This window comes from Pagrus pagrus (assembly GCF_965226575.1).
Source record: "Pagrus pagrus genome assembly, chromosome: 21".
NCBI lineage: Eukaryota > Metazoa > Chordata > Actinopteri > Spariformes > Sparidae > Pagrus > Pagrus pagrus.
In genome coordinates this window covers 25,355,867-25,369,249 of record NC_140208.1, presented here as the reverse complement: position 1 = coordinate 25,369,249, position 13,383 = coordinate 25,355,867, and the positions used below count along the sequence as shown (strand labels likewise).

The 13,383-nt window shown below is 40.2% G+C and overlaps 1 protein-coding gene across 3 annotated transcripts in view; it reads left to right on the top strand.

Moving 5' to 3' along the window:
- tmem94 (transmembrane protein 94) overlaps positions 1 to 13,383 on the top strand; it is a 45,589-nt gene that overhangs the window by 10,354 nt on the left and 21,852 nt on the right. For 2 of the 3 annotated variants that reach the window (XM_084342760.1, XM_084342759.1), the window contains 11 exons: positions 845 to 981; positions 2,006 to 2,211; positions 4,119 to 4,270; positions 4,366 to 4,468; positions 4,597 to 4,683; positions 4,860 to 4,976; positions 5,710 to 5,766; positions 7,659 to 7,763; positions 8,656 to 8,829; positions 9,030 to 9,251; positions 9,348 to 9,660. In XM_084342760.1, coding sequence (XP_084198886.1) covers positions 845 to 981; positions 2,006 to 2,211; positions 4,119 to 4,270; positions 4,366 to 4,468; positions 4,597 to 4,683; positions 4,860 to 4,976; positions 5,710 to 5,766; positions 7,659 to 7,763; positions 8,656 to 8,829; positions 9,030 to 9,251; positions 9,348 to 9,660 — 1,673 coding nt within the window. The remainder of the gene's footprint in view (positions 1 to 844; positions 982 to 2,005; positions 2,212 to 4,118; positions 4,271 to 4,365; positions 4,469 to 4,596; positions 4,684 to 4,859; positions 4,977 to 5,709; positions 5,767 to 7,658; positions 7,764 to 8,655; positions 8,830 to 9,029; positions 9,252 to 9,347; positions 9,661 to 13,383) is intronic. The other variant, XM_084342761.1, reaches the window with a different exon arrangement.

The following is a 13,383-nucleotide window of genomic DNA, read 5'->3' as shown; positions in this document are numbered from 1 at the left end:
AATCTGCTTTCAAAGACTAAAAAAAGACTATTGACTAAAACTAGACTAAAATGCCAAGACTTTTCGTCGACTAAAATGTGACTAAACAAAAAAGAATACAAGCTGACTAAATATGACTAAAACTAATAAGGGCATTTGACACAAGACTAAGACTAAAACTAAATTGAAAAATAGCCGACAAAATTAACACTGGTTTTTAACATAAGAAGTGTCTCATTTCACTTTCTGCCCTGGGTTCTTTCTTCTCAAAGCTGTTGTAAGATCTGTTTTCTTGTGTTTAAACGATTATCAGCAGATAGAAAAGATGTGGCCAAGTCCACAGTTTCCCATCTAATTTCCTATCCAACAATTACACCACTATTGTTGAAAAAGTAAAATTCTTAATGCTTAATGTTAAAATCATGAAATGTATTAAATGCAAAATATTAAATACTGATGTCACATTGAAAGAACAAGCTAAGTAGGTTTCTATGTCTCTCTTCAGTGTGTGTAATGCTGCTAAACAACTTGTCCACATAACTTTATTATTCTCATTAAAAATAGTCTACATGTTCAAGATGAACAGAAGTGAGAAATGATAACTAATCAGCAGCTACACAAACACCACCTGTTGCTGTTCTTGCTGTCTGCCAAGACAATCTTACACTTGCCTGCAATGTTCTCCATTCTTCAACACCATTTGATTAAATATCTATACTAACTTATTAATGATTAGACTCATTTGGTTTGATTTTTTTTATCAAGCAATACACAATAATTGAGAATATGTCTCTAACTGTGCTGGATCTGATCTGAAGACAGAATTCCTGATTTCCCCTTGAATTAGCCCTTTTCATCTCCACAGTTCTGGTATAGAGCTGATGAACGCCGCAGCCCTCCTTCTCCTCCTTTCGCTGAACCTGCTGCTGGTCGGACGTCAGGAGAGGCTGAAGAGGAGTGAGATGGTCCACCGCCTTAAGGGCATCATCAGACAGCTCAGTGGTGAGTCAGGTTTGTTAAAAATATAGAGGAATTATGGCATTTGTACTTCCTGTCAAAGATAGTCTTTGTTCATCTGTTTCGCTTGAGGAATTACTCTTCCTCAAATGATTATATTCAACTCATTCATGGCAACATCCACAATGACATTTGTGGCATCAAACTGGTGTCTTGTTTGTTAGTCATACTGGGGATTGGCCTAATCTTCCCAACAGGTGTCATATCATCATGGTTTTAATACTTTTTTCAGTGAAAATGAAAATTGTAATGCCAAAGTGATCATTCCCTGTAATCGTTCATCACATCACAATCGTAATAATGGAAAAAAATTATCGCAATCGGGGTGGCCTGATAGCTCACCCAGTAGAGCAGCTGCCCTACTAAAAATACAGCTTTTTACAAATGTAGAACTGATTCAAATTCAGAACCAAGTTTCCCTATGCCACTGACCTTCTATGGTGGTTAATTTCGATATCCAGCCCTAGACAGATGGCACTGAAAGGAGTTTGAGCGTGTCTACTGGTATTTGGTAAAATGATTGACAGTATAATTCAATATTAACTGGAGTGATATCGGGTGCGATCAAGGCATTTTTTTAATTGATTTGCATCAACAAGATTAAGCCAGTGACTGCTGTAACTGGTTACATCAGCTATCAAAAATGCTGCACTGTTCTGTGTTTAAACTCCAGAATCGTTTCTTCACACATTGAAACAAGTGAACCATGAAGCAGCACTAACAAAGAAATGCCAGCAAGTAGCACCCTCACTCGAATTGGTTTTCAATCTTTACCACTGTCAAATGTTCTATCTAAAAGATTCTAACAGAACTTAGAGATAATGCATCTCACTACAACATTTTCTGAGTGTTGTGATCATGTTAAGGAGAGTCAGTGTTTCATACTGACAGGTTCTGAGAGGAGATGAGTCATTTGTAGGTCATAATTACAAGACATTTTCACTTCACATTTTTCATTCCCTCCCTCCTCTCTCTGCCTGCACCTCACTTTCTTTGCCTGTTACTCCAGACTATCTGTCAGGGTGTGTGGGTGAAGTTCGGTGGTCTCCATCTCTGTACCCTGATCTTTACACACCCACGTCACCATCCTGGTCCCTTCACTGGACCTACCGTGACTCCCAGTTGGTTAACCTGCCTGTTAGTCTGCTGGTGGAAGGAGACATCATTGCTCTGAGACCTGGCCAAGAGGCATTTGCCTCCCTCAGAGGCATTAAGGTTAGTCTGTGTGTGGATGCAGAGTACAATGCACGTACGTGCACACTTGTTTATTGATGCAGAGTAAGTCAGATGTGGTTCATGAGGAAAATGGGCAGGAAAAGTTTTGAATTTAGTAGATTTGATTCCACCACAGCCACTCATAATGTCCTTTCTCTGGCACAATGTCAGGAAACAAGTACACTCAAGGTTATATTGTGTACATTAGAATTAGCTCTTTCTGCTATATTCAGTATCAGTATTAAACCTTTTTTTAATCTTTCATTTTTAATTTCAGTCAAAGGTGTTCTCTATTCTTAAATATATACTGGCACGGGCCTTTGTCAGACTGAGTTGAATTTTAATTTCTTGAATATAAATCCTAGAAATAAAAGGTATTGGTACAGAAAAAGCAATATTTTGGTATTGTTCCAATACTAGCAAATTAACACACATGCATAATCAGGACCCCACAGATGACGTCTCAGCCTCTAACAGCCACCATGTGTGCGGACAGAAAAAACTGCTATTCTCAGTCCTGCTAGAAAGTAAATAATTAATACTGGCAGCTGAGGTAAATAGTTACACATGAAATTTCACACATTTCCACTAAGACAGACAGACGTCAGCCATTAACAGTGCTGTGATGAGGTACATGACTACAAAGAGGGGTCAGTTCAGTTTAATTTTGGAACCTACAGGGTTCACAAGGCTTACAAGTGATCATGCCAGCGTAAAGTATTACTTTAATATTTCACAAGTGAACTGTAGACGGTGAGAAATGGCATTTGCATTTGCTAATAGAGATGCTGTATAATGAGTCTTGAAATGTAGGCTAAGTTATTATTGTTATTTAAGTTTTTAAATGAACTAAATAGAATCAGTTAAGCATTATGCCACATTAGATGGTTGAAGGCTGGGCGATATGGCCTTAAAAAAATAATGCGATATTTTTAGGCTATATTACAATACACCAAATACATCTAAATATTCTCTAAAGCACTTCCAAAATGCTAGGACTGGTAACCAAATCAAATATCACAATATCTTTGACTAAATACTTCAATATCAATTTTGCAATGATTTTTTATTGAAAATATTGTATGCATGACTATTGGTACTTTAATATTTTTAATAAATAATCATCTGTAATTTGGATAAAATGACTACTTAGGTAAAGACAAGTATTAGAATAAGTAGAAAAGTTTGGTAAGTTCAGAAAATGTCATCACTTTATTATAACGATCTCCTAAACTAAGATAGTAATAATAGTAGTAATAGTAGTAAAAATAATCATAACCCAATCAAATATAAGAGATATTGATATTTTGCCCAACCCTAAGATGGTCTATATCATCATCACAAATTAGGGAAGTGAAATTTGCATTGCTGAACAGCGTATTTGACTGCTGTCTTAAGCCATAATTTTAGCCATGTTATGTCCATATAAATCATGAAACAGGAAGTGGTGTTTGCTGTGTAGCTGCATTAATTTGCTAATTAATAAACAGACAGGCCTCATTGTGTGATCAATCTAAACACATACTTATACAGTTGAGTGGTTAACATGTGATATAGTATTTACTGATATATCAGTTACCTTCAAAGTAAAGACTGATTAATCACCAGATTGCTAGAGCCAGATGTGGCTTCAGGTTAGCTGAGGCTGCAGGTGCTTATACTGTATGCTGCTATTATCAGGCATGTAAACAAACAACTGAGCGAGCACAGCACAGGCATCACATTCATGTTTTTCCTTTTTTGTGCGTTGTTGTCTGTCTAGCTCTTAGAACTATCATTTGTTATATCAATATCAATATAATTAGACCAGATCAAAGCAGCACCAGAGATATAGCTAGGATGTTCTGTCATTCCAGATCCTTGTGTGACCAGCTTAATCCATTTTTCTCTCCATTTTCTCTCCTCAGGATGATGAGCACATTGTTTTGGAGCCAGGAGATTTATTCCCCCCATTTTCCCCTCCTCCTTCCCCACGAGCCAATGAGAAGAGAGGACCCCAGAGCCCCCAGCAACACCGTCTCTTCAGAGTGGTCCGGACCCCAGTACTGGACATAGTCAGGTAGGAGGCTTGTCCATGACCTTGGAAAAGGCCAACTTCAGCAATTGTCTATGTCACCTGTGTTTGTCGCTTGTTTTTAACATTTGTTTAAACAGGAACGGTTTGGAGTTGGCTCTGGCTCGACCAATCACGGTTCTTGATAATGAGAGGTTTACAGTGCAGTCAGTTATCACCAAACTAGTCTGTCCTGTCGTGCTGGTAAGAAGTTAACATGTAGCTTCTATTTTCTCTGCAATTTATTGGGGATCACCCTTTCTTTTCTTAAAATAACCTGTATGTTACGTGCCACCTTTGCCTCACAGGTATCTTTATCTTTTCTCCCTTAGGTGGCGTTCCTGCTTGTGAACACAATCCGCTTTTTTTGTGATGCGCCCAGCCTCACCCCACCCTGCTACAATTTCTTTCAACTTCAGGTACAATCATTCAAAACTATAAATGTGGCAGAAAAAGAGAGTTTCAGTTTTTCTGTGAGTTCAACAAAGTCTACCAGCTGATATTTTAATTATAATCAGTTGAGAATAATATTCATTTGTAAGTCAAACCTTTCCATTATATGTTGGTAATAAACATGACACAATTGTATTTGCAGTTGATGGGTGTTCTGCCCATCTTGCCTTTGCTCTTCCCTGTCATGTGGGTGCTGTTGAATGCCTTCGGAGAGGCCAGGGTCCTCGCTGAATTCAGTCGTGCATCACCAGCTGGTCTGGTGAGGGACGGACACACACATACACACACACACACACACACACACACACACACATAAACACACACATAAACACATGCACAAATGCAGTTATAACTTTGTGATGTGCACTGGCAGAAAAGACAGCTTCAGTTACTAACGTGGAGGATTGTGTTCTATGTTTTAACTACTGTCTACACACACACACACACACACACACACACACACACACACACACACACACACACACACACACACACACACTGGGTTGTCAGGGTTAGACCGATCTCATGGTTTCCAATTGTGGGCTCCGTATTAAATGGGTTACAATTCCTCCATTGTTCACTCAGTATGAATGTGAGTGCTGTTTAGAGCCCAACATGCCAAGACAATGGCCAGTCTTTGAGCTGTTTCTGAGTGTCAGTGGTGGTAGGTTAATGTTCTAGTCTTCCTTTTACTCAAAGTCTGTGGGCTCAAAAAAACTCAAAAATATTCATCACCTAAATATTAACCTACTACACTGTGCACTGTTTTAGAGGTTTTTCCATGCAGGTTATTGGTATCAGTTCAGGAACATATAGATACTGATCTTAAAAGCCATATCAGTGTAACCCTCACACATGCACACACACACACACACACACACACACACACACACACACACACACACACACACACACGCACACACATACAGACACAGAGGAGACGCTGCGAGGGTCTCCCTCTGTGTTTTAACTAGACTCTTCTCTCGCCCCAGCTTGCTAAGTTCTCTGAGGACACTCTAAGCAGCTACACCGAAGTGGTTTCCTCCCAGGTATAACCTCTCGCTGTCTCGCTCCCCCCTCCCCTCCTCCACTCGCTTGGCTCCCAACTCCACCTGAACCCGCCTGTCTTCACTCGCTCGCTGTCCTTGCCCTTTGCAACTCCCTCTCTGGAAACCCCGTACACAGTTCGCCACCCTCTCACGCCCACCCCTTCGCCCTCAATCTCCATTACATCCTTGATTTCTTCACCATGAAAAGCTTCATGGACATGATTCAGACCACCTCTGATCCTCAATTTTTTCACTACCTTTTTTTTTTTTGCTTTAATAAAAGCACTTTGCTTTGCTTTCAGTTTTTATATTTGTCTTGCACGACATTTTATTTTCTCTCCTTTGACTCTTTGGTTTTGGTCACTCTTCATCTGTGGATAATCAGTCAACACATCTTGACCGAGCACCTCTGGATGTAAGTGTCCACTCAGATGCCTTGAGTCATCTTTGACATGTTATCTCAACAGTCAATACTGTCTCTTTATTATCATTTTCTCATCTCATGGATCCAACTTCTGTTTGCACAACCTCTCACAGATCCTGACAAAAACTTAATCATTGTCCTCATTTGTTGCTGGGCTGTAGTCCTTCTATCAATATAAAGCAAATCAGTCGATTTTTCTCAAACCATCAGTGTTTTGTCTCTGGCTTTGCCGTTGCTCCAGATGAATAATTATAGGGAAGAGATGATCCTGAGAGTGATTTTCACTTGAATCTGTGCCTGACCTTCCACCTCTGCTTGTCTGCCTGCACTGCATGACTGGAAATCAGCTCCAATATGGCCTTCTGCTGTTAATTCCTTAGGGTGTTCTCGCCTTGTGTCCTTCCTTATCTCCTTTGGAATTAAAATGAAAATATTTTTGACTTGGTCACAGCATCAAATAATGATTAATGTCTGTGTTTGGCAGATAAGTTGGTAACAGTCACTCACTGCACTGGCTTTTATCCTTTCATATGAAAGCCCTGAGAGGCAAGGAAGGAAAAATATTCTGATGATCCATTTTCTAAGTTTGATCTAAATTGTTTTGCCATCTGTGTTTATGACATAACAAAAGGTGTAAAAAAGTTTTATGAGATCATTTTTTTAAGCCCCCACTTTTTTTTTCATGTCAGATGTAAAGGATCATTTTTCTAAATTCCTTTTTTCCTCTCTGAAAACAGGTGAAAAAAGGTTTTTCATGTGCGAAATATCAAATCAAATTGCACATTGAGTATGGGACGATACAAAGAATGTCATGTCCTGATTATCTTGTTCAACATAATTGTGATTCACAACACACACACATTTGTGTTACACCATTAAAAAACATATTTCTTTAGATTACTAGTCCTTTGCCAGAGAGCTGGAAAGTTCATTTTGGATGCTGCGTGATAACAAGAGGAGGCAAGGAAGGGCAAATTGTGATTGTTTGTCCCTTGCTGAACCAGTCATCATGGATTCCATCCAAAAGAATCTAAATCTGCATGGATGTGTTTTGGAGCACTGATAGAAATTCTGCAGCTTACACTAGGCTTCACCTCCTCGCCTTGTGCCACTTGCATTGTAGCATAGAAGCTTTGTCCTTTTTCTGTCTTTATAGCCCAATCACAGAACTGATCAAGATGTCTTATTGTTTTTGTAGCTGGTTTGAAACTTTTATGCTGCGCTGTTAACTCAGTTTGCTTCTTCCTTGTTAATGAAGGGCTATTTTTTCAAATTGTCTATTTTAAGAGCTGTTTCTCTTTGTTTATGAAATAGATAAAATAGATATTACTCAGTCATATTCTTTTTAATGTAATTTTGATTTTGTATGTATAAACTTACATCTCCATCATCTAGTATGTATTAGAAAGCAGTTCTCTAACTTTGTGTGTGTGTTTGTGTCGGTGTGTGTGTGTGCTCATGTTTGTAGGAGATGCTGCGCTGTGTTTGGAGACACCTGGTTGGCGTCCTAAAGGGAGAGTCTCAGACACTGTGTTATACTTCCAGCCTTTTACACACTCTGGGATCTGTCACTGTGAGTGTTGCAATGCTAAATGACATGGAAAATGACTTGGTGTCTGCTGAATAAAATCAGATGGAGGTTGTAATTACGGACTGACTTCTGGACTGACCCTGATCTAAGGATTTATCAGGACGGCTGCTTCACTCCAAACTATTTTACTGTATGAATCTGGACTGTGTGTGTGACCTTTCAAAGAACACAAAACATTAATTAACATGAAATAATCACTAATATTTTCCTTATTAAGGACGTATTTCTCCCCGCTCATCCCATCCGTTATTGATCAGAATGATACTGACCCATCCCGCCTGATCCTTGGACTGAGAATCACGCACACACAGAGGGAGGCACAGCAGTGCTCCTCCTTCCTCCTTAGTGTAATAACAGTGTATTTTTTCATATGCAGTCCAACAGAGTTGTTGATGGGACGGATGATTGTGAAACGGCGGGGCAGAGGGTCCAGCAGCCAAAAACCACATACATTTAAATGTCCCTCACCGAAGATGAGTGCTACTGTTTAAGGTGCACCTGGGTCTCACAGGGAATGGGAGACGACACTCTGGTTGGTTTAATTAATGTTCTGCCCAAAACACACCCAAAAGAGTCTAAATAAAACCCCTTTGTGTCATGCCCCTCACTTTGCGCCCAGATTATCCGCTGTTTAACCAGCAAACTGGACTTGGACACGCCCTAAACGCACTAGCCCTTTGCGCTTTAGACCATGCGCAATAGACCGTCTGAATAGGGCCCCATGAGTTTGTTTGGCTACACTGTAAAGTGCAACTGGTCTTTGCTGTAGTATTAAAAGGCACTTCCTGACACCTAATCAAATCAAATCAATTTTATTTATATAGCCCAAATTCACAATCACATTGCCTCAGTGGAATGTTTTGTGTCCATGCAGGTGCTGTGTTGTGTGGACAAGCAGGGTATCCTGTCGTGGCCTAACCCCAGTCCAGAGACAGTCCTGTTCTTCAGCGGAAGGGTGGAGCCACCTCACAACAGTCAGGATGATCTCAGAGACGACTTGTCCGTCAACTCCTACTGCCGAATGGAAGCAGATGATGACCGGGATGAGGTATTTGTATGTTTTGTCAGGCAGTTTTCAGCCTAACTAGCAGGCTGGCTGTAAGGATTGTCAGTTTAGTTTGAAAACAGTAGAAAGTAGATATAGTATGCAGTCTGTTTTATTGAGTGGAAACTGCCTGGAGCCAGCTGAAATTCAGGAATTGATCACCTGCTCATGCATAGTCCTGACTAGTTGTGACCACTGTACAGGCCCAGGAAGCGGAGGCTCTGCTCTGTCTGCCAGCAGAGTCCTCCACCCAGCTGGGGGAAGGACCTGAGCCCAGTGAGACATCACACGACACTGCTCGCTCGACTGACAATCTCCGGCTTCTGCGCTCCTGCCAGTCTTCACACACACGCACCAAACACCACTCTGGGTCCAATGTAAGCTTCAGCCATGATACTGAGGGAGGCGAAGATGACCAGGGCCAGGTAAAAACTGGATCTGGAACTCACACTATGTAGCATTTATGAAAGTAGAGGGTTTGATTTGACTTGACAATTTCTGCCGTGTTGTGATGTCTCCAGGACTTTGGGATGGGCTGCCCGGAGGCTGAGGCTGAGGACTTTGTGTGTGACTACCACCTGGAGATGCTGAGCCTGTCACAGGACCAGCAGAACCCAGCCAGCATCCAGTTCGATGACCTCTCCTGGCAGTGCCACCTGCCCTCCCTCAAGCCGCTTGGCCTCAATATCATGCTGAACCTCTGCAATGCCAGTGTCACCCAGCAGCTCTGTCGCTTCTCTGACCACCTGTCCAACCTGGCTCTCCAGGAGAGCCACGGTACCGTGCTGCCCGTCTACGTCCCCTGGGGGCTCTGTGAGCTCTCCAGGTTGATAGGTGAGAATGTAATGATAATTTTTTTTTCTTTAGGGCTGCTTTAACATCTAGATGGTTCAGAGCAAACTACTTACAGTATACAATTACCCCTTAGCTTGGGCTTTTTGTTGGGTCATTTGAGGACACAGCAGTCAGACGGATCTTAGTCTGGCACTGTGATGTCAGCTTGGAAGTTTTCTTCAGAGGGAAAACCTGATCTGACTGTCATCCCACACAGCATGAATTATGGATGAAGTTTTACCCCAGGAGGCCTTTCATAGATTAAATGTCTGAGCACTGAGCAAAGATCTTCCCCTCACATGGTTTTGATGATAAAGTAAGGCCACAAGTTGTTGTGTTGCATTGATTTACTGGAATGGGAGTATTTCAGCTGGCAAAACTGCAAGAGAACCATAAATATGTATATGTATATGTGTATGTGTGTATATAAATTAGGGATGCAACGGTAGAGTTGTCCCACAGTTCGGTATGCATCACAGTTTTTGGGCCACGGTTACGGTACGGTTTCGATATCTTAATATAAAACTACTCACACTAGCAAAGGCAATATTGCATGTAAAAGTAATTAAAAGCATTGTAGTCAAACCACAAACCTTATTATAAAAATTTTACACTTATCTTAATTGCCTTCCATAAAAAACATATGCAGTATCCAATCAAGTTAAACAGCAAACATTATTGTAGTATTGTATTGTGCTGTATTGTATTGTATTGTTTGCCTTTGTGTATTGAACCTAACAGGGCGTATTTGAATGGTTCGATAAAATATTGAATATCGTTGCATCCCTAATATAAATATATATATATATACATACATATACATATATATATATATATATCAATATATATACACACACACACACACACACACACACATATGTATATATATGTATATACTGTATATACACACACACGTGTATATATGTGTATGTGTATGGATATGTATGTGTATGCATGTATGTGCATATATGTATGTATGTATATCTATATATATGTATGTGTATGTATATACGTATATACACATATATATGCATATATATGTACACATACAGTACAGACCAAAAGTTTGGACACACAAGAGTTTTCTTTATTTTCATGACTATGAAAATTGTAGATTCACACTGAAGGCATCAAAACTATGAATTAACACATGTGGAATTATATACTTAACAAAAAAGTGTGAAACAACTGAAAATATGTCTTATATTCTAGGTTCTTCAAAGTAGCCACCTTTTGCTTTGATTACTGCTTCGCACACTCTTGGCATTCTCTTGATGAGCTTCAAGAGGTAGTCACCTGAAATGGTCTTCCAACAGTCTTGAAGGAGTTCCCAGAGATGCTTAGCACTTGTTGGCCCTTTTGCCTTCACTCTGCGGTCCAGCTCACCCCAAACCATCTCGATTGGGTTCAGGTCCGGTGACTGTGGAGGCCAGGTCATCTGGCGCAGCACCCCATCACTCTCCTTCTTGGTCAAATAGCCCTTACACAGCCTGGAGGTGTGTTTGGGGTCATTGTCCTGTTGAAAAATAAATGATGGTCCAACTAAACGCAAACCGGATGGAATAGCATGCCGCTGCAAGATGCTGTGGTAGCCATGCTGGTTCAGTATGCCTTCAATTTTGAATAAACCCCCAACAGTGTCACCAGCAAAGCACCCCCACACCATCACACCTCCTCCTCCATGCTTCACGGTGGGAACCAGGCATGTAGAGTCCATCTGTTCACCTTTTCTGCGTCGCACAAAGACACGGTGGTTGGAACCAAAGATCTCAAATTTGGACTCATCAGACCAAAGCACAGATTTCCACTGGTCTAATGTCCATTCCTTGTGTTCTTTAGCCCAAACAAGTCTCTTCTGCTTGTTGCCTGTCCTTAGCAGTGGTTTCCTAGCAGCTATTCTACCATGAAGGCCTGATTCACACAGTCTCCTCTTAACAGTTGTTCTAGAGATGTGTCTGCTGCTAGAACTCTGTGTGGCATTGACCTGGTCTCTAATCTGAGCTGCTGTTAACCTGTGATTTCTGAGGCTGGTGACTCGGATGAACTTATCCTCCGCAGCAGAGGTGACTCTTGGTCTTCCTTTCCTGGGGCGGTCCTCATGTGAGCCAGTTTCTTTGTAGCGCTTGATGGTTTTTGCGACTGCACTTGGGGACACTTTCAAAGTTTTCCCAATTTTTCGGACTGACTGACCTTCATTTCTTAAAGTAATGATGGCCACTCGTTTTTCTTTACTTAGCTGCTTTTTTCTTGCCATAATACAAATTCTAACAGTCTATTCAGTAGGACTATCAGCTGTGTATCCACCTGACTTCTGCACAACACAACTGATGGTCCCAACCCCATTTATAAGGCAAGAAATCCCACTTATTAAACCTGACAGGGCACACCTGTGAAGTGAAAACCATTTCAGGTGACTACCTCTTGAAGCTCATCAAGAGAATGCAGAGTGTGTGCAAAGCAGTAATCAGAGCAAAAGGTGGCTACTTTGAAGAAACTAGAATATAAGGCGTATTTTCAGTTGTTTTACACTTTTTTGTTAAGTACATATTTCCACATGTATTAATTCATAGTTTTGATGCCTTCAGTGTGAATCTACAATGTCAATAGTCATGAAAAGAAAGGAAACTCATTGAATGAGAAGGTGTGTCCAAACTTTTGGTCTGTACTGTATATACATATATATGTATATAATGGGTGTGCAGAGCAGCCGATATTTGTATCTGTATTTGTATTTGTTGAGGGGGGAAAAGTATTTGTATTTGTATTCGAGTAAAATTCAAAATAGGTGTAAAAGTTTTGTTTTTTTTGAGTTACACTTCTGATTTTCGTTATAGTGTGAGTATTCTTTAATTATCCATTATAATAATTATGGATATGCAATATTGGTTGATGTTTTTCCATAAATGCAGCAATGAACATGTGACAAGGAATGTCATTGAAAGAAAATAACAAAACAGCCACTACCTCATCCATGGTTAAACCAACAACTAATAAAATATCATTGTGAACATTATGAACCCCACCACCACCCGTCCTTGTTGGAGGACGTTGAACAGACAGAATAAAAACAAATAATACTTAAAAGAACTGTTCTTTCTAATGCACAGAGCTCCAAGAACTTTGCTTTCAAATTTGTAGTATTAAATGCAGATCTTTTGTTACCAGCTTGCGAAACGGTCGTATTGCCGATGTTACATGTCGCCGTTGGACCTCCTTCGCTTTCTAATTTAAAATATTTCCACACTGCAGACAATTTATCCACAGGGTTGCCAGACTAACGTTACGTGCGCATCTGCGTTCTTCCTCAAATTGTGCTTCGTTTACAGCTGACGTAAATATATATATATGTGTGTGTATATATATATATATATATATATATGTGTATATACAGTACAGACCAAAAGTTTGGACACACCTTCTCATTCAAAGAGTTTTCTTTATTTTCATGACTATGAAAATTGTAGATTCACACTGAAGGCATCAAAACTATGAATTAACACATGTGGAATTATATACTTAACAAAAAAGTGTGAAACAACTGAAAATATGTCTTATATTCTAGGTTCTTCAAAGTAGCCACCTTTTGCTTTGATTACTGCTTCGCACACTCTTGGCATTCTCTTGATGAGCTTCAAGAGGTAGTCACCTGAAATGGTCTTCCAACAGTCTTGAAGGAGTTCCCAGAGATGCTTAGCACTTGTTGGCCCTTTTGCCTTCACTCTG